At 29.8% G+C, this 25,652-nt stretch overlaps 2 protein-coding genes across 2 annotated transcripts; one reads left to right on the top strand and one right to left on the bottom strand.

Moving 5' to 3' along the window:
• Positions 1-7,790: 7,790 nt before the first annotated feature.
• LOC113785748 (uncharacterized) lies at positions 7,791-8,638 on the top strand. Its single transcript, XM_027332557.2, has one exon. It carries the CDS (start codon positions 8,043-8,045, stop codon positions 8,529-8,531), a length of 489 nt encoding a protein of 162 aa, XP_027188358.1. The 5' UTR covers positions 7,791-8,042; the 3' UTR covers positions 8,532-8,638.
• Positions 8,639-21,907: 13,269 nt separating this feature from the next.
• On the bottom strand, positions 21,908-25,275 carry LOC101497155 (pyruvate decarboxylase 2). Its single transcript, XM_004492415.4, has 6 exons — positions 24,614-25,275; positions 24,003-24,166; positions 22,922-23,572; positions 22,710-22,827; positions 22,424-22,612; positions 21,908-22,323 (listed from the first exon to the last, which is right to left on the bottom strand). The coding sequence occupies exons 1-6, from the start codon at positions 25,130-25,132 to the stop codon at positions 22,153-22,155; spliced, it is 1,812 nt and encodes a 603-aa protein (XP_004492472.1). The 5' UTR covers positions 25,133-25,275; the 3' UTR covers positions 21,908-22,152.
• Positions 25,276-25,652: the final 377 nt, after the last annotated feature.

The raw sequence follows: 25,652 nt of genomic DNA, 5'->3' as shown, positions 1-25,652 counted from the left end.
TCTGCTATCCTTAAATCTTCAACATACGTGAATGAGCTTCGAAATTTACTTGATGAGGAGTGCAAAGCAATCCTTTACTCCCATACACTCAAGGGTGTTCATGGGTAAGGTAGGCATAAATACTTGAATCTAGTCACTTAAAATAATTTAATTTGGAGTTTTAATATGATTTAATAACTTTTTGTTTGAAAAATAAATTTAATATTTTAAACTTATAGACTTATGAGTTTAATCAATTGACATGACATATATTTTTATTTATGAATAAATATAATTTAGTTATTGAATTTTATTTAAAAATTAATTATTAGTTTAATTGATTATGTAATTTTTTGTATTTATTGATATATTTTAAATATTAAATGATATAATATTTGAGAGATTGAAATATTTAAATTTAATTCAATATTTTTTAAAAAAATATTTGTGACCTACCAACTCAATTCTATCCGTCTACTCATAATCGAATATCAAATTTGAAAGAAAAAATAAAAATATTTCAACTCGTATACACTCTTATTGCTTAGCAAGAATATTGGAGTCTACCCCATATTTTTATTATCATCCTTCTAATTGTATTCATGCTATCATTAACAATGAAAGGAAATAAGTTCACTTTCTCTATATAAAAAAATGTTAGCGAGATGTATTTCTTCTTCAATTATTTGAATATTATTATTTTTGTATTAGTTTTTTGTTTACAAAATCATAAATATTTGTTTGTGATCAAAATATTTAAACAAAACTATATATGATAGAAATCAAAGCAAGAATTTAATTTACCTTGTAGCATAGTAGATCATTGATAAAAATTTTAATAATTTATAATTTAGATTTTTTTTGTAGCAGTTAATAATTTAGATTTTTTGTTTTAAAACGGACAACAAAAATATGATAATTTAATAATATTCTATTAGTTGGGCATACATTAAGAAAACAACTATCAAGATTATAAAAGTTATAAAATGTTTTAGATAAATTTGTTAAACACAACTTCAAGTCCTTATCACAAAATGATTTGAATATTTCAATGTAATAGAACTAAAAAATTCTTCAGGTGTAATATACTATTCAAATCTTTTTATTTAGTGAAGTTGTTGTTTGATCTATGGTATCCAAAAATGGTTAATCTTAAAAAGATTTATAAATAGACTAATATTTGGTTGTGTCCGTATAGATATATTTTATGAAGTGTTCATTTACGTATTCGATATTTTTAAATAACAAATTTTACAATACAATTAAAAATAGAGTGCATATTAGTATTATAAATTTTTTAAATCATTAATTTTGTAAAACTTGTCTAAATATGTATTACTGCTATAAAGATTAATTAAATAAATAATTTTAGTATATAGATGAGATGTCATTCAACTATTAATGATTAAATTTTAATAGTACCAAAATATGTTAATTTGTCGATGTTTCGTAGAAGTTTCTTTTTTGAAATATATTTGATCTTCATGGATATTTTTTTTAATATCACATTTTCGTTCAAAACTCTTCATTATACCTATATTAAAACTTATATATATCAAAATGTCATACTTTTTCTTACCGTCAAGAGCTTGCAAGACGAGGATAAGATCAAATGAATGATTTGTTTTATCCTTTTATACCAATTGTGGCTATTTATTATTTTTTTTTTTAATAACAAATGATTAATTGTTAATTTAATAAAAAATAATAATTAAACAAACTATGTTATATTAATAAATTAAAACAAAATGCATTCAATTAAAAAATAAATTAAATTTAATGTGAGTAGATATGCCAAAACAAATAACGTGTTATGTTATTTTAATAACTCTTTTCTATTTTGCAGTGTACAGGAGATAAATTAGTAATTTTATTATATTTTGTTAATAACTAACTCCTATTGTTTAAGTTCAAATTGTTTGTTTAGGTGTAGAACTTTAAAATAAGAGAAAAAATAGAATGAAGTTGTTAACAAAATATGATGAAATTACTAATTTATCAACAATAGGTTGTAAAATAGACAAAATAGAAGGAATTATTATTAAAATAATATATTACGTTATTTGTTTTAGCGCATCTACTTATCCATATTAATTTTGATGTATTTTTTTCAAATGTATTTTTATTGAAATTATTAATATAATTTGATTATTTATTTATTTATTTTTATTTATTAAATTAATAATTAATCATTTATCATAAAAGAAATGACATGATGAATGCAATTTTTTAGGAGAAAAAGCGATCCTAGATGTATCTTGTGACGTTCTAAAAATAAAAAACTATAACATTTTAGTTTATAAATTTTAATCTAAATATCACTCGTATTCTCTTAATTTAATTTCGGTTAACAATTTAGTCATTTATCTTAATGGAACCCTAACGCTGAAATTATTTAAAAACATAAATGACCAATACAAAAGAAAAAAAAAAGATAAAGAACTAAATGTTAACGAAATTAAGTTACGGGACCACGAGTGACATTTAGTCTAAATTTTAATATAGAATATAATGAAAAAAATTAAATAAATAAAATATTAAAGAAAATTTATCGAACTATTTCATTATTTATCATTTCATCACAAATAATAGAATTTGAAAATCTATATTCTCTAATTTGAACTTTTTATTAGTTGGACACTATGTTTTCAACATGAATTTTTTGTCCTAAAAAATATAGAATTGTGTGACCGTAGAGAGTCGTAACTAATTAATATATTGATTTATTTACTGATATTGGGAACATTTTTATCATTGTAAACTTTTTTAGAATTTAGTTATTAATTTATAGATTCATTTTACATAGCGCAACTTAGCTTTGTCCTGTTTTATAAATTTCTATTAGTTATTATTTTGGCTAAATATTTAATATTAATTAGACTATTATATCTGTATTTTTTGGGTCTAGGTAAAATATTTGCCCTTTAAAATAGAAGTTAGTCACGAATTGCCGTAGTGATGTTTAACACAAATTATATGATGGACCACTTGAAAGATAGTTTATCGGTATTTAAATCAACGAGTCTATAAAATTTATTGAAAAATGAATAATTTGATTTATCAGTTATTTGTAGAGGTGGATATATGAATTAAGGTCTACATATATCGGAGTGTTTAATATGCAATCTGCACAAGTTATGAATATTGTTTTTTGAAATATTTAAATTTTAGTCTTTATGAATTAGACCGTTTATATTGTGAGTTTGAAATTTGCGAGTTTATATATATATATTTCAATCATATTTTGATTAAACACTTAATACTATTAATGTTGGCTTGAAATTTAAGAATCATTTATGATTTTGTGTTTCTCGATACTTACAATTTACTACTAAGTTTTTTATATCATTTAACTTACAAGTTTATAAAATCAATTTAAATAGTAGTTTTTTAGATAGAGCAGAAACTAACATATCACAGTTGACTATTATTCACAGATAAATTAATCTGTATAATGTGCGAATGAATATAAAACAGACTATACAGCAAACTAAACAGAACGGACCAACCTTTTGGTAACGTTTCTGTTACTCAAAAATCAAAAAACTTGTTAGAAGCAACATAAGAGTTCGTGACAATAAAACCACAGTTATTTTCATCCCTCACACGTGGAACTGAACTCCTCATTTGGCTATCTTGTCTAATCACTAGCTAATGGACTCACATTCATCACTCTCACTGCAATCATGCTCTCACGGATTACCACAAACATTATGCCAAAACTGTGATTGTTCTCCAACTGTACACAAATTGCCGACCATTTCATTTTTCAGAAAGCAAACACTCACGGGCATGTCACATATCACACATTGACACATCCACATGGTAACTTTTAAAAATATAAAACATCGATGTTACTATATATATTAAATCATGGATAAAATTTAAAAACTATTCAAAATTGTAACCTTTATTACATGATTTTGAAAGAATAGGTTAACAGTTTTTTTTTTTTGAAATAAGGATAAATCTTTAAAGACATTCATTTATCATAGTTTTCTATTTTACAAGTTATATTTGATTAACAGTTTTTTTTTTTATTATTATACTATACAATAATTTTATTAAATTTCATATTAGAAATTTTTGTTTCAAAATAAAAGATGTAGTTGTGTATATATATTTTTGTGGTAGAGATTGATGTTGTTTGATTAGAAAAGTTAGAAAATTTGAGTAGACAAAGTAGCAGAAGAATTTGATATTCACAAGTAAGAATAATTAGAATTCTATCTACTCAACAACTCTTTCACATCGGTAAAGAGAGACACACATGTGCTTGTTTTCTTCCTCTGTCTCTCTGTCTCTGACTCCACAAAAATTTCTCATTTCCTCAAAGTTACTATCACTAGTTTCAGAGCTTTTATTAGTGGTACTTGTTTTTTTTTTTTTGTGTTTTCTTGAAAATTTTATATCATCATCATTCTTTTTGTATCAGAAGAAATAAGAAATAATTATGATCATGCACATGCACCATTGTAGTGTCACATTACCAAGGATGGAACTATTAAACCACTTTACAATACTGTTGATAGGGGGTTATTTTTAATCAATTTTGAAAAAGAGCAATTTTAGCACTTTGTCAAAATCTAGCATGCATGGGGTCCCTTTCAGATTGTAAAAAGATTATAAAACACAGCTTTTTGGGCAAGATACCTCAAACAAAGACATTGGGGGAAAATCAAGTTTGGTTTCTTTGGGATGTGTGTGATTTTTTAAAATTTAGATTTTGGTAAAACTTATTTTGATAGAGACAGTTTTTAAAAAAATGAGGCTAAAAAAATTAATGTAATAGGTAATAGTCCAGTTAAACAGTAAGTAGAGTATTTTGTATGTATAAAAATATAAAAGATTTTGAGAGTTACACACAATTTTAATTTTTCAATAGCAGCAATAATTGATAATAAGTAAGTAGAGTATTTTGTATTATGAACAGTTAGATCATTTTAGAGAGAGTAATGTCATATAAATATAAATAGATAGATTTATAGCGAAAAATATTTCTTTAATTATTTAATTAGTTATAAATTGATAATAATTAATTATTATAAAGTATTAATTATATAATTGTTCATGAATAAACCGTGATGAATTAATGTTGAACAACAAAAGTTTGATTTTGGAAAAACATAATCATTATGGAATATCCATGCGGTAAAAAAAATTACGCCAATCCATTGAAATATGGTATACTACAAGCGAATATTTGCAACAAGAAATGAATCTTAATTTTTGGATGACTAACTCCTTTAATCTGGTCTATATAATGTCTTTTTTTTTATTACGAACAATGAAATATTTATGTTTTTAATCGCTTAACTATTTAATCAACATTTCATTATATTGTTAACTTAATCTTGAAAACATAAACGGTCATAAGTGTAATTTCTCAAAACTTTAAATTATGTTGTCGACAATCATGCATTTTTTGGTATATAAAATTGTTATAATTTGTTTTATAATTGTTGTTAAAATGAATCGGAATAATCTAGTGACGATTATTGTTACCGGACCGATCTGAGCATTATTAGATATTTTTTGCAACGGTTTGATAAATTGTCACATAATTTTAATAGTGATTCAAACCACCTCCATGCACTTAACATTTCATGGCATTTTGGACCGCATTTAAAACAACCATACAATTTCATAATTTTGTATTTGCAGCAGTTTGCCACCAGTACAAACATATTTTTCGTTTTCACTATAGTGGCGGTTCTGAACCGCCACAAAATACAACAGTTTAAAAAACAGAAAATTACCTATTTTTATTTCTTACGATACTAAATTAAATTTAAAACGATTCGGTCCCTATTGTATTATGTGCATTACATCTTTCTATGAAAACAAAAATTAAATAAGCCAGTGGTTTAAAGCAATGTTTGGTTTTTTTCTTGAAAAGAAGAGTTGAATGCTTGATTAGACCTTAAGCTCTTTTCATTTCTCCTTTGAAAACATAATAATACTAAATGAATTAAAAAGAAAAAGAAAAAATATAAATATAAATAGTTACTACCTTAGGATGAAATGAAAAGCAGAAACCGTACATAAAATAAAGGCAGGCAAGTAAATAGTAATGGTGTATTTGTTAGTTGGGATTAGTGACATATGACATGCAACTGTAAAACATTTGTTTCGATTTTAGAGGATGGACCCCCGACAATTATTTACTTTTTCTCTTTGATCACTTCTCACCGTTCTAATCAAAAAGACAAATGGAGGGCCTAATCTCTGTCTCTCTGTCACTTGCCAATTACTACAGATTATGTTCTAAATTGTTTTAGATTAGTGGTTACTTATATTCATTCATCGTTAGTTAGTTATATTAATTGTCTTAGCATCGTTATATAAAAAGCCATCTTTTATATATATATATTAACAATCTTGTTCATTCTATCAATTCAAAAAACTTTATGATTTATTTTCTTTTACATTCTCCTTTTTACCATTTTTTTTTTAAATTTCATAATATTGATAATACAAATAATAGAAAAAATAATGAATATGAAACTATCAAAATAATAAATTGCTTCGACGAATTGTATTTCTTTACATACGCGTCGATTTTTTAGATGAATTTGTGAGAGAAAAAAAAAAAAAAAAAAAGAGGAAAAGATAGATATATATTTGAAATTGAAATTGAAGTGTAGGAAAGAGAAAAAAAATTAAATGTTATTGTTAAATTTGAACATACTATTTTAATTAGTAGAAGAATAAAATTAGATGCACCGGAATAGTTGGTAGTAGTGTTCAATGTTTTTACGTCTTATTTTATGTCAATTAATTTCAAACTCGTTCCTTTGTTTTCATTGGATTTTTACAATTTTTTGATTTTTCAATTCTTTTAAACTTGAATCTACAATTTTAATTGCCAAAATTGGATAGATGTCACTATCATCAACTAATTTAAAATGCATATTTTTATGAGTTTTTTTCTTCTAAATTTAAGCTTGGAAGATGAGAAAAATAAGAAGATAAATTAAATTGATGAGGACATTACAAGTTACCATCAAAATTACATTTTTTCACAACCATTAAAAAAAGTATTTGTAGAAACGAATTAGAATATAAAGGTTAACGTAAGTAGCAAATAGAAAATAATTTAAAAGATTAAATTAAAAATAAATAAAAAATCTTAAAAGACTTAGACAAATTAAATTAAATTTAAAAAATAAAATTATAATTTTGCAAAAAAAAAAATTATTTTAGTGGTCTCAACCATATTTTCCATCTGTCGTAACGATTTGATGTACCTTGTAAACCTATATTTGGTTAACCATAGAGATAGTTTTAGTGTGATATTTTGATACACTAAAAATTATATAGTAAATATCAATTAATTTTTATGCATGAGTTGTGTTCACTCAATGAGCCTAAAAACAAAGTTTTTTATGGCTCTTATAAACATAAATCATACTCCATATCACTTGATCAATTAATAGAGCCTGATGTGTGTATACAAATATATTATAAATTTGATAACATTCCAAATAATAATATTAGTTAAATAAAATTTGTTAGTTACAAGACATAGTAAATAGTTAGCAGTTTAATGTTTACTTAATTTAATTCAAAGTTTATACAAGTAAATCACATAAACAAAGATGCTAATTAAATAAAAGATGTTATTGACTACAGTAAATACTTAAATTTCTTAATCATATTTTATCAAAGTTGTATCTCTAATCAATTCATGAAAAAGAAAAATCAACCTTTCAAAAACATCTCACTATCTCTTATGATTAGTCTTCACATAAGTACCTTATTTTATAGAGAATCAAGAGAAGCAAAAGAGCACAAAGAGAAAAAAAAGGAAAAGAAAAAATGAATCCAACCCGGGGTCCCTGCCTAAAACATCAGTATCCTGAACCAAAGATTGACTGATTCACACATGACCACACTTACCTTCTTTCTCTCTTTTTTCATTCAAAATCATTGCACTAATGTCACTCACATTAATTCCTTCCATATAAATACATCTTACTCCTTTAAACCAACCACACCCCAACATAAAAAATTCAAACTTTCATTAAATTAATATTCTCTAGCTATTTCTTAGGTACCACATGGAGTGCAACTTTCCTCCTCCACCTTGCAACAACAATACTATCACTTCTTCATCTTCAAAAACAAAGAGAAAGGAGAAAAAGGGTGTGAAGAAAAGCAAAGGTTCATCATCAGTGAAACTTTCAACTGATCCACAAAGTGTTGCAGCTAGAGAAAGAAGACATAGAATCAGTGACAGGTTCAAGATTCTTCAGAGTATGGTACCTGGTGGGAGTAAAATGGACACTGTTTCTATGTTGGAAGAAGCTATTCACTATGTTAAGTTTCTTAAGACACAGATTTGGCTTCATCAAACAATGATTAACTTTGTTGATGATGATCACATGTTCATTCCTCAAGAACATAACAACTTTCATTCTCTTGATCAACATATTAATCCTAACTCAAGTTCAATTGAGCCTTTGGATACTTTGCCACAGTTACCACTAGAGCAGTTCTGTTTTCAAGGTGAAGAAGAGAACAAATTCATCTTTAATATGCCACTATGAACTATTAATTAGCCACCAAATTAGTTAATTAGTGTCTCTATCTTAAGTTCTGTTTTTTGTAATAGTGAAAATTAAATGCTATATATATAAGTATATCTTATGAGTTAGTGAATGATGTTAATTAATGTTGCATGTAATTGTTGCATACTAGTAGTGTCATTCTCTATCACAATTCACAAAGAAAAAAACTTTATTTTATGTGCCAATACGCAACATGTATGGTCTAATTGGTAATTATTTGCATTGATGTCTATAAGTAGAGCAAAAGTTTTGAAAGAGACAACAAAAAATCGTCTTGTTTTGTGATATTGTAGCGTAGAAGGGTGGATGAATGTGCGGAAGGACCACTTAATATTTTGGACTATTGTTATGTCTTACTAGCGTAGCCGTAGGTGTACTCTCGCTCCTCATTTGTCCACTTTTTATTTATTTATTAGAATGAGAGAAGTCATGTGGCTATCACGTGACTAGTATGATATTGACGTGTATTTAATCGTCCTCACGTGATAAATTATAAAAAGTAAATTATGTGAGATATTTTCAAAATATTGGATAATATATGTATATATAATTGGTGGTAATTGACATGATTTAGTTGTTGGTTCAATTGATTGTGTTCTAGAAGTAAATCTGGTATGTCATCTGTTTGACTCCTACATGTGTTTCATTTTGCATAAATTAAATTTTGAAAAGGCCTTCAGTACTTTTTTGTCATCCACTTTTCTCACCTATTCTTATATGTTAAGTCATCTTATTCTTTTCTAATGCATGAGTAAAGCATAAGAATCATTCTTTTGTAACATACTATTGAAAGATACTCTTGGTGTGAAAGTGCAAATCATATCAAGGTTTTCCAAAGTACCCTTAAGGAGATTCGCTGGTTATCTCATTTGCATCCGATTGGTGGGGTCGAATCGAACTTAAATGTTAGTGTAAAAACACGCTTTGGAATTTGCTACATATAATCTTCATCAACAACTTCACTATTAAAGTCTTGCAGCAATTGTCACCAATACAAATCCAACAATCTTTAAGTTCGATTTTATTTTCAATCAATGGCTGCATCACTCAAAGAAATGGCTTCTAATTTTGTGAAGTTTGAGAAATTCGATGGAGGAAATTTTATCCGTTGGCAGAAAAAGATGAAATTCATTCTAACAACTTTGAAGGTGGCGTATGTTCTGAACACCACAAGACCGTTGGAGAAGGAAATGGAAACATTAGCAGAAACAAGAGAAAAGCAGAAGTGGGACAATGATGAATATATATATGCATGAGTCATATTCTCAACGGAATGTCTGACTCCTTGTTCGATATATATCAAAGTAGCATCTCTGCAAAGGAACTATGGGAGAAATTAAAGTCAAGATACATGCAAGAAGACGCTACAAGTAAAAAGTTTCTTGTTTCTCAATTTAATAATTATAAAATGATTGATAGTAAATTAGTAATGGAACAAATGCATGAAATTGAACGTATTCTTAATAACTACAAACAACATCAAATGCACATGGATGAAACCATTATTGTATCCTCCATAATAGACAAACTTCCACCTTCGTGGAAAGATTTTAAAAAATCTATGAAACATAAGAAAGAGGACATATCACTTGAGCAATTGGGTAATCACATTCGTTTAGAAGAAGAGTATCGTAAACAAGATGATACTAAAAACTAATTTTCTCATGAAAAGGTCCATGTAATGGAGGAAGAAAATTCAAGCACATCTTTTAAGAAAAAAAATCGAGATTTTGATAAATCTCATGAAAAAAACAATGGTAATAATGAACAGCGAAAAATAAGAAAAGGAAGTTGTTATCATTGTGGAAAACCAGGACACTTTAAAAATGAGTGCGAGTTCTTGAAAAAGAAGAACAAAGAGAAGATTTCAAATGCAACAAAAGATAATCTTGCTGCTGTCATTTCTGAACTCAACATGATTGAAGATGTTGAATCTTGGTGGATAGACTCTGGTGCTACCCGTCATGTGTGTAAAAACAAAAAACTATTTAAGATCATTGATGAAGAAGATGGAAGTATTTTGTACATGGGAAATGCCTCAACTGTCCAAGTCAAAGGAAAAGGAACAGTGGAGATTGAATTCACTTCTGGAAAAATACTTACTCTTAAAGATGTATTTTATGTTCCTGATGTTAGGAAGAACTTGATTTTTGTACCTTTACTTAATAAGTTTGGTTTCAAGTGTGTATTTGAGGGAGATAAGTTTATTCTCTCTAAAGGTAGTATGTTTGTTGGGAAGGGTTACCTTTGTGAGAATATGTTCAAATGTAATGTTATCAGTAACTATAATAATAATATGAATTCTGCTTATATTGTTGAGTCTTGTGCTTTATGGCATATGCGACTATGACATATTAACTTTAGAAAATTGAATGATATGATGAAATCAAATTTAATTCCAACTTTTGATAAAAATTCAAATTCATGTACTACTTGCATGCTAACTAAAATCACAAGACAACCTTTTAAAAGTGTTGAAAGAAGTTCTAAGGTATTAGATTTAATTCACTTTGATGTATGCGATTTACATGGTTGGCCTACAATTGGTGGTAAAAAGAATTTCGTCACTTTTATTAATGATTACTCTAGATTTTGTTATGTTTATTTAATGCACTCTAAGAATGAAGTTTTAGACAAATTTAAAATATTTAAAGCACAAGTAGAACTTCAACATGAAACTTTTATTAAGTGTTTTAGAAGTGATAGGGGATGAGAGTTCTATCATCCTGAGTATTTTGAGTCCATTGGTATTGTGCATCAAACAACTGCACCATATTCCCCACAACAAAATGCAATTGCAGAAAGGAAAAATAGGGTATTAGAAGAAATGGTGAATGCCATGTTATCCTATTCTAGTTTATCTAAAGGTTTTTGGGGTGAAGTCATGCTAACTGCATGTTATTTTCTAAATAGAGTTCCCAATAAAAGGAAAAAGATAACCCCATATGAACTCTGGAAGAAAAGAAAACTCAATCTTAACTATATGAAAGTTTGGGGATGTAGAGCAATTGTTAAGGTTCCTGAACCAAAAAGAAAGAAATTGAGAGAAAGAGGAATTGAAAGTGTATTTCTGGGCTATGCTGAAAATAGCAAGTCCTATAGATTCATGGTTGTTGAATCTAATGACTCATATCCTATTAACACAGTGATTGAGTCAAGAGATGCAATTTTTCAAGAAAACATATTTAACTCAATTCCACATCCCAAGGAAACTTCATGTTCTAGTGTACAAAGCCTAGAAAATAATGTATCTAATAATGATACTTTGACATGTTCAGAACCCAGAAGAAGTAAAAGAGCCAGAAAAGAAAAAGATTATGGCCTAGACTTCTTTATGTTCCTTGTAGAAGGTACAAATGATTCCAGTAACAGTTATGGACCAATTTGCTACAATTTAGAAAGTGACCCAGACACATATGAAGAGGCAATAAAGTCTCAAGACTCTTCCTTTTGGAAAGAAGCCATCCAAGAGGAAATGGACTCAATCATGGGGAATAAAACTTGGAAATTTGTAGACCTCCCACCTGGATCCAAACCAATAGGTTGTAAATGGATCTTTAAGAAGAAAATGAAAGGTGATGGTACCATTGATAAATTCAAATCTAGACTTGTTGCCAAAGGGTTTACACAAAAAGAAGGTATCGACTACTTTGATACGTATGCACCTGTTGCAAGAATTGCATCCATAAGAGTGCTTTTGGCACTAGCTTATATCTATAAGTTTGTAATCCACCAAATGGATGTTAAAACTGCTTTCCTAAATGGAGAGTTAGATGAAGAGGTGTATATGAAACAACCTGAAGGATTTGTTATCAACGGACAAGAACATAAAGTGTGGAAATTGATTAAATCCTTATACGGGTTAAAACAAGCACCCAAATAATGGCACCAAAAGTTTGATAAAGTTTTGATTTCCAATGGATACAAAATAAATGAATCTGACAAGTGTATTTATAGTAAATTTCATAATGAAAATGGTGTTATGATTTGTTTATATGTGGATGATATGTTAATCTTTGGCACCAATTTATATGAGGTAGAAAAAACTAAAACTTTCTTATCAAAAAATTTTGATATGAAAGATTTAGGTGAAGCAGATGTCATTTTAGGAATTAAAATCATTAGAGATGGAGTAAATATTGGTTTATCTCAATCTCATTATATTGAGAAAGTGCTAAAGAAATTTGATCAATTTGATTGCAAACTTGTTACTACTCCATTTGATCAAAATGTTAGTTTACAACCACATAAAGGATGCCCTGTGGCACAACTAGATTATTCAAAGGTAATCGGATGTTTGATGTATGCCATGACTTGTACCAGACCTTGTTGAGACAAACTCCATATTTAAAGTTTTGATGAAAATATAAAAAATGTTAATTAAGAAAGTTAATTATGATTCTAAAATGTTATGTTAATTTAACTTGTGCTTTTGAGTGAATTTATTCAAGAACATAATCAAGCAAAGCAGAAAAGACAACAATAAGAACATTCTGCATAAAAACAGAGAATGATCTCCAGTTTCAAGAATGTTCATCACAACATATTGACCAATCATTCTCCACCTCTTTAACAAAGATTCTGCCTCGAAATTTCATTCAAATAGAATTAGTACATGGCAAGGAACAATTAGAATTCATCCCAGCTCAAATAGGATATCAGATTACAAAAATTGAAGGACTCGAAACAGTCAAAGTAAAACAGTTCTGCAATGGCCTATGATCTTCCTCCAAGCTTCTCCTGGCTACATTCAAGACTCAAGATCGAAATTGTACTATCCAAGATTAAGGAAGAAGCATCACATGCTTTTTTAACTAGAAGACGATACTGATTCAAAAGCTGTAACAGAATAGTCAAAGCAGTTTTTCAAGGCTGGATTATTTTTATTCTGAAATATTGGTTTCAGTCAAAAATATAGAGCACTACCAACAGCTCTTTTTGACCTTCATTAAATGCATCTAAAGCCTATAAATAGAAGGCCAATATCCAAGAATAAACTAAGAAATTCAAGTGCTGTAAAATCCCACAAATCAATCACATACACATATTTTAAGTTCTCAAAATTCGCAAAGAAGAAGCAGTTCTAAAGTCTCATATCAGATTGCTTGATCATTACTGATTTCTTTGTAAAGAATCAAATCTCAAACTAGAGTTGAGATATCTTAGATTCTGTCAAAAAACAATCTTATTGTAAAAACTCAAACTATAAGAGTTTCTTTATAGTTTGTTTAGATTTTATTGAATCCTATCAAAGTTAGATAGGTGATGTTGTTACTTTCTGGGTAAAAAGTAATAGAGATTCAAACAGATCAAAGTGATCTAAACTAGGTGCTGTAAAATCAAGAAGGCTCTTTGTTTTAATCACTTAGTGGAAAATCTCACAGTGTGAGGACTGGACGTAACCCAAATTGGGTGAACCAGGATATATCTTTGTGTGGTATTCTCTATCATATCTCTTTATTTGTTAAACTTAATTGATTAACTAAGATAAAACACAAACTGATTTTCTGTTTTAAACTAATCAATGAACGTTATCTGTTTTTCTGTTTTCCTAACCAAGATCAATCTTGAGTTATTTTCTCAAGCTTTTAACATGAATTTTTAAAAAGGTATATTTACAATTCAAACCCCCATTTTCTTGTAAATCGAAATTGTTACTTCAGACCTGATATAGCGTATGTTGTAGGTAGATTAAGTCGGTATACTAGCAATCGAAGTAAAAGGATTTTCCATATGCTAAAAGTTCATATAATACTTGCCAAATGAAAATGAAGTCAAAATAAGTCTTAAATCAATCAAGTAATAAACAACAGGCCAATCCATTGATGAACCAATTGAGCAATCAATCATCTAACTCCAAATAAGAATTTTCACTAAGCCAATCGATTGGGAAATCGATTTGGATGAATGGTTTTAGTGAAAACTGAACTCTGGGCTTAAATCAATCGATTGGGAAATCGATTTCCTGAGGGTTTTTCGTGAAATCTGTACTCTAGGCTTAATTCAATCGATTGGGAAATCGATTGAATGAATAGATGTGCCCCTGTATTAAAGCCAATCGATTTTGTCAAAATGGCTGAGCTCCTGTAATGACCCAAATCGATTGGCAAATCGATTTTGTCAAAATGGTTGAGCTCCTGTAATAAAGCTAATCAATTGCCAAATCGATTTTGAGGAATAGTTATTAAAAGAATCGATTTGGGAATCGATTTCCCTGCATGTTTTTCTTAAAACTACATAAACTAACTCAATCACATTCACACCCAACACCAAAACATAATACTTAGCAATTACCACTCAATTACCACAACAACATGAGTTTCGAAACAGTTTTACAATCAATTTCACTTACACACAATTTGTTCCAAAACATAGACGCTTAGTACAATCATCACAATCACAATGACATCTCAAGTTCAAACACTCAATCATACACTTGAATCAAACACGACTCGTGTGTCAAGCATCCTAATGCAATGCGTATATGCCAAAATGCATGGGCTCAAAATTCCAAACCAAAACCCTCCTCGAAGGACCGTAAATCATAATTGTACCGCCTATCGCAGGCCAAAGTACCAATTACCGAGGTGCCACCTATCACGGGTCTGCACGATTTACTAAAAAGCGTAAACTATAAACGTACTGCCTATCACGGGCCTGTACCGTTTACCGAGGTGCCATCAATCACGGGTCTGCACGGTTTACTAAAAAGAACGTAAATTGTAAATGTACCGCCTATCACAGGCCAAAGTACTATTTACCAAGGTGCCACCTATCACGGGTCTGCACAATTTACAAAAAAGCGTAAACCGTAAACGTACTGCCTATCACGGACCCGTACCATTTACCAAGGTGCCACCTATCACGGGTCTGCACAATTTACAAAAAAGCGTAAACCGTAAACGTACTGCCTATCACGGACCCGTACCATTTACCAAGGTGCCACCTATCACGGGTCTGCACAATTTACAAAAAAGCGTAAACCGTAAACGTACTGCCTATCACGGGCCCGTACCGTTTACCGATGTGCCACCTATCACGGGTATGCACGGTTTACAAAAACGTAAATCATAAATGTACCGCCTATCACAGACCAAAGTAATATTTATCAAGGTGCCACCTATCACGGGTCTGCACGATTTACAAAAAGAATGAAAATGCATGAGCATATACTGACTCCATCCACGACAGTCGTTAAGCAAATGCAGATATTAAAAGATTCCCCCTTTTTAATACTCATTTAACTTAAACGATTTTCACAACAAACATTAAGTAAACAAGACATTAAGAGGTTCCCCATTCTTAATACTCATTTAACTTAAACGATTTTCAAAACAAACATTAAGTAAACAAGACATTAAGAGATTCCCCATTCTTAATTCTCATTTAACTTAAACGATTTACAAAACAAACATTAGGTAAACAAGACATTAAGAGATTCTTCATTCTTAATACTCGTTTAACTTAAACGATTTTCAAAACAAACATTAAGTAAACAAGACATTAAGAGATTCCCCATTCTTAATTCTCATTTAACTTAAACCATTTTCAAAACAAACATTAGGTAAACAAGACATTAAGAGATTCTTCATTCTTAATACTCGTTTAACTTAAACGATTTTCAAAACAAACATTAAGTAAACAAGACATTAAGAGATTCCTCATTCTTAATAATCGTTTAACTCTAATGGTTTTTAAATTCCACACAAAACAACTCGAACATATTATCAAATTCAATCCACGATTCACACCAAAACACATCAATTCATTTCTCCACAAAATCCAACCATACACATATCAAATTTCATAAGCATGAATTATGAACACGTCAAACTTCATTTACTCATATTCATACCCCAATGGATTAAATTCATTTTCAGCGAAACATTCATCAATATCACCAAAACCTAACTCTAAGATTTTACCCACAAAGCCTTAAATTCATTTTCCCGAAATCAACACTTTAACCCTAACAAAATTCTTTCCCACACAACCACAGATAAGTCCCTAAGTGCAAACTAGAAGTTTGGAAGGAGCCCTTACCTTTTATGTTAGCTTGAACGTGCGATTACGGTACCGCGAGTAAATCCGGTAAAATCTCCGCTCGCAACGTCGCTTCCAAAGTTGGTTCCCTAGCACCGTAGCGTGGTAGTGAACAACTTTCCCTTCTATTTCTTTGCGAAACGAACCTTAGATCTAGATGAAACGGGGAGGTTTGTGTTTGACGGTTTTGAAATCCCTAACACCGTTTTTCTTCGTTTTCGAAACAACGAGGGAGTATGAAGCTGAGAAATCTTTGCTTTCTTATCCACTAAGCCTTGGGTTTCCTTTTGAAGCAAAAGAAACCAAAGAACCAAAGAAGAAGAATGGAGGAGAAAGATGGACGCGAGCAACAGGGAGAGGAAACACGTTTACTTCCTTTGTTCCTTTTCCTTTTGTTTTCTTTGTTTCTTTTCTTTATATATATTAATTACTTTTAACAAATATCTAGATATTTATTAAAATTACCATTTCAGCCATAAGGCATTAAATTCTTCATAAAAGATTCACTGTACTTAATTTAATTTATTTAGCGACGAGTAATTTTAATCGAGCATCAAATATCTTTTTGGTCATATAAACTCCAAAATATTACTAACTTTGGCTAAAAAGCCTCCGAGTTCAATACCAAAATACACTAAAATACATAAAGTATACTTTAAAATTATGGGTCTTACATAATTAATCATCAATGGTGGAAAATCGACTCACACTTGAGTAACATCAAGTCTTGAGTTCAATGATAAAGTACACTATTAGAATGATTGCAAGTACTTGAATATAGATACATCCCAAAGATTGAAAGTACTCGGACCATAAGTATAAAGTTGGAAGGTTGAGTTTTGCTCTTAATAGACATATAGCATAAATACATATTATGGGTGTATTTCTGATATAGTCTACCTGTGTGAGGATGAAGTGAGGCCGCTTCGAAGAGTTAAAGGGCTTGACTCTTAAATTCTCATGAAAAGGGTCCATGACACAAGGCCTTAACAAATGTGTCTTCTTTATAATTCTTTCGATAGTACCGAGATTTCATGTGTAAGTTGTGCACACTTGTTCTAATGAATAATTGGTTCAAAACTTGTCTACCAATCTATTCGGGATAAGTGGAACCCATAACTTACTAAGTAGTGGTTCAAATCGTAAGATACCATTATCTGAAACCATGATATTTCCAAAATTATAGGACTAATTATATTTTGAAAATGGTGGGGGATTGCGAGATATTTCTAAAATATTGGATAATATATGTATGTATAATTGGTGGTAATTGACATGATTTAGTTGTTGGTTCAATTGGTTGTGTTCTAGAAGTAAATCTGGTATTTCTCAAGTGACATTATTTTTCCTATAAATAGGGTCACTTTGGACTGAATGTAGACCCGAATTCTACTGATTGTCATCTACTTTTCTCTAAGTCATCTTATTCTTTTCTAATGCATGAGTAAAGAATAAGAATCATTCTTTTGTAACATACTATTGAAAGATACTTTTGGTGTGAAAGTGCAAATCATATCAAGGTTTTCCAAAGTACCCTGAAGGGGATTCGCTGGTTATCTCATTTGCATCCGATTGGTGGGGGTGAATCGAACCTAAAGGCTAGTGTAACAACACGCTTTGGAATTTGCTACATATAATCTTCATCAACAACTTCACTATTAAAGTCTTGCAACAATTGTCACCAACACAGATCCAACAAATTTTTATTTTTTATTTTTTCAAGTTTTGAAAAAATTTACTTAGAATCATCTAAGTTTAAACCAGTTTCTATATAAGTTTAATTTTTATTAATTCACAGTTTTATCATCTTCCTCTTTCACTCTATCATTAAATAACCTAAAATTTAAAATTTGGTATTCCAACAACAACAGAACTCAAATAGTAGTTGATCATGTAAATTAAAGTAAAATCAAAATAAAAAATTTATCATTCTAACAATCATATATAAGTTGCTTTTAATTAACATTTTACAATTATATAAAGATTAATATTGTAAACGGAATGTCACTTAAAGCATTTAGTTGAAAAGAAAACATAAAATAATCATAGTAATAATAATAATAATAATTCAAAACTTGATCAAAATTAAAGGATTAAAAGTGCAATTTAATTTTTTTATAATATGTTTTACTATTTTACTATATATTTTACTATATTTTGAGTACACTTTATAAATTATGGTAATTTATTTTTGTTGCAGTAAAATTTTTACGCTGCTGTTTCAACAAAATAATACCCATTTAACGTATTTAATTTCTTGCTATCATGTGTGATGAGTGTGTTAACTATATTTTGTAAGTAAATTTTAATTTTAATGCATGGATATAGACTTGAAAGGTATTTTTGTCACGTTAAAAGTCGTATAAAAAAAAGTTATATAAACCACTATTTTAAATCTTGAAATTGTAAACATTAACTTGTTTTTTTAAATTGTTTAATGTCACTCAAAATTTCCTTGAACTTTGTTTTAGATTGGACTTGGGCGACTATTGGGCCGTAGCCCAATCCTGCAAAGAGAATTATACCGTGCATCTCCCACCCATCATCTCCATGAAAAATACCATATTTTCCCTATTGTTATATGTAAAAAATTTCTACCTTTTAATTTTAATTCTTATGAAAATAAATACAAATTTAATGCCTATAAAATTATTCAATGGGTGGTTTTAGTCCTACTGATTGTAGTTCTACTAAAACGAAACATGTGTAATTGTACTTTAACTTTAAAAAATTTAAATTATTTTTTGCATGCAAATTAGGACATTATAAAAAATTTCTCTATAAAAATTTAGAATTTTTTAATATGGTCTTATGAAAATAAATACAAATTTAATGCCTATAAAATTATTCAATGGGTGGTTTTAGTCCTACTGATTGTAGTTCTACTAAAACGAAACATGTGTAATTGTACTTTAACTTTAAAAAATTTAAATTATTTTTTGCATGCAAATTAGGACATTATAAAAAATTTCTCTATAAAAATTTAGAATTTTTTAATATGTGATAATTTAAATATGAATTTTTTAAAGTAAAAAAAAAGATAAAAATAAATAAATATAAATCTACAAATATGATTTTGAATTTATTGTTTGTAGAAGAATTTTTTATAATGTTGCAAATATACTTGCAAAATTAATTTAAAAATATACATTGATTTAAGAGCAGAGACTAAAACTACATGTATAATAATTTAATAGATACTAAAAATTATATATATATTTTTTATAGGAATTAAAATTAAAATATTGAAATTTTATAAAGATAAAAACATATCTAACCCAATAATTAATTAACTAAGGTAATCAATTGTATTTTTTGTTTCAACTTTAGGTAATTAATCGTTACATATTATTGTGTTCAAGAGTCTTAAGGTTGTTTAGTATTTTGAGGAGAAACATATAAATTTAAGTGATAAAAATGTTATGAGTTCAAAATCTATCTAATAAAAACTAACAATTAATGATTACTATTCTCCCGTTTTAAAAAATTTATTGTGTCAAAGATTAGAGAAGAAAAGTTGAATTTTGTACTCCCTCAATTTACCCTATACTTCCCAATTAAAAAATATAAGTTTGAAATCCTTAAAATAACCTTAAGTAAACTTAAAAATTAAAAAGTGTCATTACATCCTCACAATTTATATTTCTTCACCGGAAATTTTAGAATGAACTAAATTTCCGATAGTTATTTTCAATAATAAAAAATTCATTTCTCATTGAATTTTCTAGAACATTGTTTTTTCTTTTTGTAATTTTTTTTTATATTTTTTTCAGCGAGGATCAGAGCGAGTAATGATAACAACTACTCGATTTTGTCGGTCAATCTCTCTTGCCTATGATATGACAGCTTCTTGTGACTCAAAAATTTGATTTGTTGTGAATGCTTCAGTCAAATCTATACATAATAATTGTGTTTTTTTCATCCTTATTTCAAAAAAAAATGTTAAAAAATAAAAAAAAAAATACATACCGAATTTTTGAAATTTATGGTTGAGTAAAAGTCACTATCAAAAATTTAAAATTTTTCGGTATTATAAAATTAACTACCAAAAATTTCAAGACACAATTTTTCCGTAGTATAATAATGTATCGGTAAAATTTCCAATAAACAAATTGTATAACCGGAAATTTAAAAAATAAAATTTTCTATAGTTATAAATTGTGTACTAAATTTTTAGACGAAAAAATTTATTTACTTGCTAGATATTTGATCAAGGGGGTCAGATTTTAGAGTAATTTTTTGTGTACCATTTACTGATTAAAAATTAAAGGAATAATTTTGAATTTTTAATAATTTGAAGGGTATACATCTAATTGAAGGGGTATGAAATCCAGCTTTCTTGAGAAGATATCTTGGGCTTGGAAAAGAAACAGATTTCACTGTGGTCTTTCACTCTTTCTATTAAAAGGCCCAGATTAAAGAGATCAATTTCTCAACATATTCTTCAACTGAAACTAACCAATTGTAAGGGAGTTGGATTTACATTCTTAATTATTTTTACTAAATAATAGTATTCATTGTATATAAATTATATTGATAAAAAATAATACAGATAAAAGTCGTTAAAATCGTGAATTTGTAAATAAACTCACGATAGATTTAATAAAATGATAAAATATCCATAAATATGATAAATTAAAATGTTTGAAATATTCATATTGTTATAGAATTGAAATTAAAAGACGTCAAAGTTCGTTTAAGACGTCAAAGTCCTTGATTTAATTTGTATAGAATTGAAGTTAATCTATTAATCTGAATTAAACGAACATCGTAACAAGATGAAAAATGAAAACATCACAACACTAAGATGTCAAACAAAATCAACGCCGCATTAAAATAGAAAAATCACAAGAAAAAATTTGATTGAGTTTTAATTTTCTATTTTTAAAAACTTTTTAAAATCAATCAAATAAATTAAATTGAGAGTGAAATATTTTGGTGTAAAAAAAAGATATATAGAAAAAAAAATCCGATTTTTGCGCTTCTTTTCTTTTTTTCTTCTTTTTTGGTTAGGATTATTTTATGTTCCCAATTTCCATTTTCCTTTTCTTCTTAATAAACTTTCAGTTAAAAAAATAAAATAAAAAGTGGAGATTGAATCATTATCCTCGCCGAGTCTATTTTGATATCTTCCAGCTTTTGTTGATAACTAAGGTTCACATATATGGTTGGTCCTCATACCAATCATCAATATTTAGTAAAATAAATAGTTCAGCTATATATTCTTTTACTCCCACAGACAGCCCAAGTAGGGATGATAAACATCAAGCACCAAAAGAAAAGAGAAGAAAAAAAAACTATGCTAAAGAATCTTGAAGTATCAAAGTAATACAATACTAATTACAACATTACAATATTAATATTAATAAAAACAGTGATGGATGCCATTTATCTCAAGTGCCTGAATTTATGCAAACAAGTAGACTCAGTTACATAAACCAGAAAGCCAACAACAAAAGTGAATTCCGTACAATTATTATACATCTAAAAGGGTTCTCAGTATTTAGAGTCAAAGGGCAATTCCAGCAATGTAGCAGCAATAGGATGATTCTGAAGTTTACTGAGGATTTGGGGGACGGCTATTGGCAGCAGAGACCCTGGATCCCCACTCAAGCAACTCTTTGCTGGTGTCATCCTTGTGAACAACCACTTCAATGAAACATAAGCAGTCTTTCTTTGGTCCTGTTGCAGTGGCAATTGCTTCAACTAGCTCCTCTTCACACACTACCTGAAAAATGAAACATATATGAATTGAAACAAGATCAGCATTTATCCATGTTACATAAGAAGTTTGAGGAGATTATACATCGCAATGTTGAAAGACTCACCTTGGTAGTCCAACATTTTCCTTCACCATTGTGAATTGCATCAATTAATCCAGTGTAATTCCAGTTCTTGATAACATTGTATGGTCCATCATGAATTTCTACCTCAATTGTGTATCCGCAATTGTTTATCAGGAAGATGATGGTCTTCTGTCCACATCGCAGCATTGTTGATACATCCTGAGCAGTTACCTGCAAAGCATTCAAGAGAAGATAAAAAACCATGTTCATGAATTCTTTTGGAATGAAGATTTAGGAGAATAAATTACATGTTGAATGAAATACAAACCTGAAAGCTTCCATCACCAATGCAAGCAATCACTCGCTTCTCCGGGACCGCTTGTGCATAGCCAAGAGTTGCACCAACGGACCATCCAATTGAGCCATATTGCATTTGAAACTCATACCTGTCAGCAAGATTTTTTCAGCACTATAAACAATATGAAAAAAAAAAATTGAAAAATACAAAAGTAAAATCAAATTAATATCTCAAATACTTACCCACATCCCTCAGGCAATTTCAGCTTTTGACAGTTAAACCATGAGTCCCCTGTCTCAGCAATCACAGCTGTTTCACTGGACAGCATCTGTTGTATATGTTGGAACATAACATTAACCCTCAAAGGCTCTTTTGGTGCAGACTTCAAAGGTTTACCATCTGGGATAAAAATCCTATGGTAGTTTTCATATGCAGCATTGTTGTGTTTGAGACGCTTCGAAAGCGCCTTGAGGAAATCCTTCATCAACACACATCCAAATGCAGGTCCATTAGCAATCACAACCCGATCAGGCTGTACAATAATTGCCTTCTCTTTCTTGAGAAGAAGCGAATACCCGACAGAGCTGTAGTCATTAAAAATGGGACCAGCAAACAAGTATGCATCAGCTGATTCCACAATCTCAGCACAAAATGCAGTACTAACAGCACCCCAATAAGTTCCAATGAAATGAGGATGGTGCTCCGGGACCATCCCTTTAGCTGATGGCATCACAGCAAGTGCGTAACCACTTGTATCAGCCAGTTCAACAAAGGCATCGGATGCATTCGCCACCCTCAGTTTAGGACCGGCTACTAGTACCGGTTTCACTGCTTTGTTAAGAAACTCTGCTGCTGCCTCAACTGCTGCTTCCAACCCCTGTTGGTTACTCAATCTGCAAAGCACCCAAAAGAAACAAACAAGAATTAGAAAAAGACTAATCATAATCCATAAGCATTTCCAATAATTTGTTTGTCCACAGAGCACTTAACAATTAAATGTATGTTTTGGTGATTGTTTGCCAAATTTGTTTTTCAATATATGTGCATGTTTGGATTAGCGGTGAGTTTGGCCAAATCATGGTGGCACCATAATATTGCTGAAACTTCAAAGATTTTTCAGAAATTGCAATGAGCCACCGTGAATCAGCCAAACTCACTGTCAATTTAAACATGCACGAAATTTAGGTTTAAATGAAGTCAAAAAGGCAAGTTTGGAGTAAATATTGTGTAAACTTTTCAACTTAACACAAAAGCCAGTTACTTTGTATGATTTCTTCCGTGAAGTCGAAGACACGCTAATTACTGAAAGAAAGAAAGACTTACTTGGGAGAGAGTGAAAAAGGGACAGGGTCACGAGTGAAAGTGGGGTGAGGAATAGCAGGCAAGTTACAGCTAATGCTTATATAAACAGGCTTGCTCTCTTTCAGTGCAGTTGAGATTGCTGTATCAATCAACTCGTGAGCTTCTTCCAAGTGATTCACCACAGCCTATTATCAAATCAAATCAAATTAAACCAATCAAAACAATCACCAAAACCTTTTTTACAAACAAGTATGTGTTTCAATCAAAGTGAAAAAATCACATTTAAGTGTAGTATTTAATAAAATCACGGTGCCACATTGTAATTCTACCTAATTCAAACATGCCAATTTTGGATCGCCAGTTCGACAAAATCCACTATGGATCCCCTCTAAAATTAGTAATTACCATGATTTTTGAAAGTCCAACAAAATCACTATGATTTTGTCAACTCACCACAATCCAAATAGATCTGGATATTCACACAGTCGTAATAAATGCAGGGGAAAGGACTTAAGTAAATCCAAATTCAATCCAAACATGCACCAAGTCATCAACTTCACAAACACAAAACAATCCAACAAAACAAAATTAACATAAAACCAAAAACTAAAAAAAAAAAAAATGGCACAAACCTGAAAACAAGTAACAGTTTGAAAACACCTCAATTCTTGGCTAAAATCAGATAAGCCAATAGTATGATGAAGAACCCTATTAGTTCCATAATCATTAGAGTTAGGTCCACCAACAATACAAATCAGCGGCAAATTCTCACTATAAGCACCAGCTATAGCATTAATAACACTTAAACCACCAACAGTGAAAGTAACAACACACGCTCCGACGCCGCGCGATCTAGCGTAACCGTCGGCGGCGTATCCAGCGTTGAGCTCGTTACAGCAGCCGATTAAGTTGAGCTCAGGTTCGGCGATGAGGTGGTCGAGTAGTGTGAGATTGAAGTCGCCGGGAACGGAAAATACGTCGGTGACACCGATTTGTACTAGCCTCCGTGCTAAGTGGCGGCCTAGGGTAGCTTCGGCGGAGGAAACAATTGTGCAAGGCTGGATCGCGGCTGTGCTGTTTGCTTTTGGGCATGAAACGATGTCGTTGCTTGGTGGCTTGGTTGACTCTAATGAGCCTAACATCGTGTCCATGTTGTATTGTGATCAGTGATGACTATTCAAAAAAAGAAATATGAAGGTTTTGAAGTTGCTGTTGAAGGTTTTGAAGTTGAAGTTAGAAATGAGAAGAGGCGGTGTTATATTATATACGAGAAGGTTTATGTGTGTTGAGAAAGTGAAAGACTGAAAAGTGGTTAAGAGGAAGACAGTGGGAGTTACTAGGAAAGGGAAATGGAAAGGGAAATGGATCCAATACAACTGGCGGTTTCTGTTTTGCTTTATTATTATGGTGTACTGTGTATGCAAAGTTGGATTTGTTTACTTTATTGGAGGTGGTTGTTAATTGTTTTGTGTTTTTCTTTTTCTTCCTTTCTCTAGAAACTACAAATATCAAACAGGAAAGACCAAGGATGCTTCTGTTTGCCATTCACCGAGCTCAATTTTTTAATTATAAAAAAATATATTATCAATAAAAAATATACAATAATTATAAAGATAAAATTTAATTTAGTTTTTAACTACACAACACACTACCTAAAAAAGCTACACGATA

The sequence above is a fragment of the Cicer arietinum genome, chromosome 3 (genome assembly GCF_000331145.2).
Source record: "Cicer arietinum cultivar CDC Frontier isolate Library 1 chromosome 3, Cicar.CDCFrontier_v2.0, whole genome shotgun sequence".
In the NCBI taxonomy this organism is placed as follows: Eukaryota; Viridiplantae; Streptophyta; class Magnoliopsida; order Fabales; family Fabaceae; genus Cicer; species Cicer arietinum.
Note: the sequence above shows the minus strand (reverse complement) of the source record. Positions and strands in the feature narration are given on the sequence as shown.